This window comes from Merops nubicus, unplaced genomic scaffold (assembly GCF_000691845.1).
Source record: "Merops nubicus isolate BGI_N331 unplaced genomic scaffold, ASM69184v1 scaffold34326, whole genome shotgun sequence".
Lineage (NCBI taxonomy): Eukaryota > Metazoa > Chordata > Aves > Coraciiformes > Meropidae > Merops > Merops nubicus.
Genome location: NW_008613544.1, coordinates 1 through 5541, shown reverse-complemented (window position 1 = coordinate 5541; position 5541 = coordinate 1). Strand labels below are relative to the sequence as shown.

The following is a 5541-nucleotide window of genomic DNA, read 5'->3' as shown; positions in this document are numbered from 1 at the left end:
GCTGAACCAAACCAAACTACTAACACACACACACAAACAGCACCACCAGCCACACAACTTTAAAAGTCTCTATTTTAGTCAAGACTTTGGTGGGAAAAGCTTAGAAACAGACCACACACAATACCTGTGGAGACCTTTGTGCATTGGCCTGAAGCAGCTCTGCCTGCCTGAGCCTCCTCTCCCGAATAGTCTTCATGCAGCCCTTGGTATCAATCTGAAAGAGCTGCAAGGTGAGGATTTCATTAGAATTTGACTCAGAACAAAAATGTCCTGGCAGGGCCAGTGATAATACAAGATGGATGGGAGTGACTTCACATGCAAGATTCTGGGGATATTTTTACACTTACAAAGTACTGACAGTATCAGATTTTGGATGTAGGATTTATTTAAGATCCCATGCAAGCCATGAGGTCAGATTAATCCAGTAATTAGATTATTTAATAAACACAGATAAACCATTTATTTAAGCATCAAACACAGAAATAAAAATCAGCACTGTTTGAAAGCAGATAATGCTATTAAGAGAGTAAAAAGTACCTGAATGAAAAGTGTGAACAGGGGAGTGCTCACGAGACTGATGGATTTGACCTTTGCTTGAATGGAATCAGCTAGAAAAAAAGTCCAACATCAAAATCAGCCAGGCATTCACTTACAAGATGTCAGAAATGAGGGACAGAAAGTGTGAGAGTCCTACCCCTGATGGGTCCCCACTACCTTTGGTCTGACGAAAAGCCATCTTCCCAGTCTGCAAGGTGCAGGGCAGCAGCACGTTGCCCACCCAGGGTGTCACTGCCATCAGCAGCTTCCTGTCCAGGTTCAGCCTCCTCAGACGCTCTCTCTCTTGACGAGAAGCTTTGGCTGTCATGTTCTGCACCCCCTGAAGCTTCTGCCCAGCAGAACTAACTCCAGATATCTTTGACTGCTGTGGATGAATACATAATTACAGCTCCAGTTAGTAAATTTCTACCACAATTAATCCAAATAAAAGCCATTCACACAGCAGTTAAGGAAAAAAAAAACCAGCTTTTCCTCTTGGGAATACAGTTCAGGAAGGTAGGGGATTCTATCAGGAAACACTTCCCACTACACACAGCCTGGCAGGGCTCACATTACTAAAGCAGACAAGACAGAAGAGGCACTTACAAGTCTCCTCTGAAAATACGTGTTATATCTTAATACTCTTCTCACATCCTCCAGTGTAACCCGTAGCACTTGCTTTCCACACCTGGAAGCCTTAAAACAAAAGCAGGCAAGAAAAGATTAAAGGGAAAGTATCTAACAGAAAATCACTTGCACTGACTATATGCAGAGTGTATAAAAGTTTTCAACACTCCTGAAAGTATCTTACTAAATAAAACCAGCCCTGAAGTGCAGACACTTCCCTTACCTTTAGCCCTCGTGCACTACCACAATATCAAATGTTTATCTCATAAAAGCCTTTGTGTGAACTATCTACAAAAACCCACACTGAGGGTCAGAATTTATTGGGTGATTCTCTGCATTTTTTGGCTCACCAGTACAAAGGAAAGGTTCAGGAAGAGGTCTGGAAAAGCCACAGACTCCTCCCTGAACTTGTACTAGTAAAATAATGCTGTATCCATAATCAAAATTAAAGACTGATGATGCCAGATAGGCACTTGCAACCCTCACATACCATGACCCCCAGAAGAGATCACTTCTGTAACCAACAAGCTTGTCCTCAGTGCAACTGGCCCCACAGTCAAGGGCACACATGCAATTCCCACCACAGAAGTTTGGTCCTGTGACACTATGTGCAGGGAAGAACACAGCTGTCTTCCAGGCACTGCACGGGGAGGCAGTGCTAGAAATTTCTGAGTAATCCCCCAGCTCAGTTTCCAACAGCACCACCCAATGGCACAATGAGAAAGCAGCCAACAGAGGCACGAAAAAGGTCCTGCCACCTCCTCATCACATCCTCTCCTCACTGCAGCAACTGTGCATCCCCATCACGGCTGATCTAAGCCCCAGTCCCACCCAGAACAGATGAAGAATGCCAGGACTCACCTTGTTTATCACTTCTGCTGGATTCCTCACAACGATGTCTGTTGAATGGGGTCGTGCAATGCCCCTCAGGAGGGTGTTCAGCTCTGATGAATTAGCAGCAGCTCTGTCCTTGTCTCCATCACCTGTTGTCGTGCTTGGAGCTTCACTGCTGCTGGTCTGTGCACCAGCACTCGCAGGAAAGAGAAGGGATGGGGTTTGGTATCTCCCTAGGTTTGCCTCCTCTGCATCTGCCTGTGTGGGTACCCACAAGTCGATGCTGGGAAATGCAGACTCCTCCTTGGTTGTTGTCTCTTCCTCCTCCGAGCTGTCTGCCAAGTCCAGTTCTACATCTTCACTGCTACTCTCTGAAGAGCTGCAACTCTCTTCCATGTGTTGGCGTTTTGTTGGCCTAGATCTTTTCTTCTCAGCCAAAAAAAAAAAGCACAGAGAGGTTTTAGCCAGTGTTTGCCCCTGGCTTGCAAATCTCTCCAATCAGTAAGTTAAGGAGTTTCTTAGGGCAGTGTCCTGTCAGTGAGGCCTGGCTCCCAAATGGACAGCTCTGCTTTACTTCTGCTGGGATTAACCAAACCCACTACAACTGGCAATTGTCTTTGGACCCAGATTTTTATTGGTTTAGGTTCTTGTATGCAAAGAAAGCTACAGATAGGGACAAGCTTGTGTTAAAAACTAGTGCACACAGAAGCACAAACTAAGTACAGCTGCCCCTGGCTGACACATTCAGGTTGCCATGAACCCTTCCCTAGGGCAGGTGCTTTGCCCATGGAAACAAGACTGTACCTTTAACATGGTCTTAAGCAGCCACAATTTCTGGAGTGCCTGGTACCAAAACTGGCAACTCATGAGGTACATACATGAAAACCTAGGTAAAGCCCAACCATACAGGCACTTCAGGGTAATAAAGACAATTCTGGATAATATAAGTATATAAGAATATATAAAAATATCAAATAATAGAAATAAAATTATAGAAAACTACCTTCAGACTTTCAGAACAAAGTCTGCTTTAAGGCATGAAAAATTAGACCATGAATGTCCACAATAAAATCCTGACTGTATTAAATCAGTATAATTTTTTGTCTTGATTCCACAGGATTTCACTTTTAGTTTAGAGAATCCTAATTAAAGAGTGGAGACTGTGATTGTACCATACCTTTGACCCAATCATGAGTTGCCACTTGCTCAGACACTGGGAGCCTGTCCTATGGGGCAATTCAGAAGCTATTTTACTCCAGTGACCTAAAAAGGATGCAGAGTAGAGCACATCTCTTAATGCAACAAACCAAGGAACAGGCTTTTTCACCAGACATTCCTTGTACAAGAGACAGATATTGTCTAAGTGCATTTGGAAGCCTGGATACTCACTTGTGTTCTCTGATCAGACTTTGCACTACTACACACAAAGTTAGAAACTGCCAGAAAATGAACTGACATCAAAAATCCTCACAGAACTGCACACTCCCTTGCAGCAGTAAGAGAGCACTTAGAAGAAAGCTTAAACTGAATGCTGAAAAGCTCCTATGTTAAGGGAAGTTCAGAGAAAATAAGAGAACTGCTTCTGAGGCTGTTCAGGGGGGAACTCACCACTCTGAACAGTCACAGCTCTGACACCTTGCTAACACAGCTATAGAACTCTCTACTACAAAATCCCTCAATAACTGAATTTCCAGGAACCCACTGTGAAGAGGGTTGGAATCAGCAGTACCAAGTGTCAGCTGCAGGGCTTAAAATAAAACAGGAGAAAAATTAAATGATGAATTCCCTAATAATACTTCTCTAAGCTTCTAAAGACTAAGCCACAGAAACACTTACCCAGGCCATGCTTCTGAACCAGTTCAATTAGCTGCTCCTCTTCCTCTAAGCTCCACTTGCCTTTCTTTACATCATGGTCCAATGCTTTTAAGTACCTTCAAAATGGAAACATTAAAGTAAGGAACATTCAACTCTGCTTGCACAGATCATCACCACATACTTGGAGGCTGAACAAACCCAGCTCTTTCCTTTTTGTAAAAGGTCCCATCCCTACTCCCTTAATACAGGTACAGCTACAATCTCTTCATTCTCAAAAGCACCAGGCCATGAGAGTAAGAATCACAACAGAGCTGGTCTCTGAAATTAGGCCACACTGTACTCTGGAGTCTCCTGAAGTTGAGTCCAAGACTGAGAACTGCTCAGCACCTCATTATTGGTGTTCAGAGATGGGAATTCACTGGCTAGGTCATGTTCACAGATGCACAGACAATGCCTGGATGACAACCTCCCCTCCTTCATGCATTCATTCACGTTTAATGACTCCTTTCTTTATCTTGAGCATCCTTCCAACTTCTGCTAAACCACAGGCAACTACACCAGGGGAGCAGCACATCACAGGCAACAACCCACTGCTCTCTCTGTTAACTCAATTTCAACTTTCTGACTGCTGTACCTACAAACACAGGGTTACATGGAGACAACGTTAGCGACTATTTTAGACCATCAGCACCTTTTACAGAGCAGTCCTTAAGGCAACACTGGTTAAAACAAATCAAATGTGTTAGTAAAACCAGCTGCATCTTGGCTCTGTGCAATGAGCTCGAGAGCACAGCTCACACCCAGGGTACTGACCTATCTCTGCACTGGGCATCACTCCTCCCTGGCACTTCTGTCCGAATTTTGTACCAGTCTCGTGCTCCATACTTCTTAACTGCAGCCAGCAGCATCTGTCAACCAGACAAAGCAAGAACTGAAATCCTCATCAGTAATAACCCTGACAGGCCCGAGACAGAAGCAGTTCTATCTGTTCCCAGTGTGTTGTACATCTCTGAAGAGAAATGTTTGCATGCTTCTAAGCCCCCTTGGCTTGTAAACTGCCCGTCTGGGTCCATCTGACATTGCCCTGTGCCACAGTTACAGCTCAGATGTACCCAGCAGTGCAACCCCTCAGCAGCCTAACCTCCCACTTGTTGCCCCCTGCAATCAGAGAAGGGAGCTTACAGCATCTTCCTCTGGTGTCCAGGGTCCTTTCCTCAAACTGGGGTCCACGCTCTTTGTCCAGCGGTAGATCAGCTGAGTAGAATCTCTTCCTTCCATGTAATAAGCAACTAGAAATGCAAAGGTGCATTTTAATATCTGTTGCCAACAGTGTTTCTTCCTTTACTTACATTGTAACTGATATTTTCAAACAGCAAATCACCATAAGCAACACCAAAATCTCAGTTTAAATACTTAAACCAATGGTGCTCAGGCAGACCTGACAGAGCAAGGCACACCCCAAATGTCACTACTGGTGATGGTATTGCCAACAGGAGATGTGACAACCCAACAACCATCTTCCAACAACACAGAACTAGGAAAGGTTTCAGCTCAAATATGTATCTGACAGGTTCAACACACCAGGTGCTACACTCACCCTGGTGGATTTAGGCCCCCAGACACTTGGTTACTATTCCCATAGTGACTCCCACACTTCTGAGGAACAGAAGCAGCAGTACTGAACCCCTAGAAAAGGCTTCTGGGCACAGTCCTGGAAACTGCCCAAGC

At 44.5% G+C, this 5541-nt stretch overlaps 1 protein-coding gene across 1 annotated transcript in view; it reads right to left on the bottom strand.

The window, feature by feature from the left end:
• The window catches only part of SNAPC4 (small nuclear RNA activating complex, polypeptide 4, 190kDa), a gene marked incomplete at its 5' end in the record, with an annotated part of 9312 nt that extends 4210 nt beyond the window's left edge, over window positions 1-5102 (bottom strand). The window contains 9 exons of the mRNA XM_008941940.1: window positions 125-223; window positions 538-608; window positions 715-919; window positions 1114-1233; window positions 2026-2424; window positions 3176-3261; window positions 3835-3929; window positions 4627-4721; window positions 4996-5102. Coding sequence (XP_008940188.1) covers window positions 125-223; window positions 538-608; window positions 715-919; window positions 1114-1233; window positions 2026-2424; window positions 3176-3261; window positions 3835-3929; window positions 4627-4721; window positions 4996-5102 — 1277 coding nt within the window. The remainder of the gene's footprint in view (window positions 1-124; window positions 224-537; window positions 609-714; window positions 920-1113; window positions 1234-2025; window positions 2425-3175; window positions 3262-3834; window positions 3930-4626; window positions 4722-4995) is intronic.
• Window positions 5103-5541: the final 439 nt, after the last annotated feature.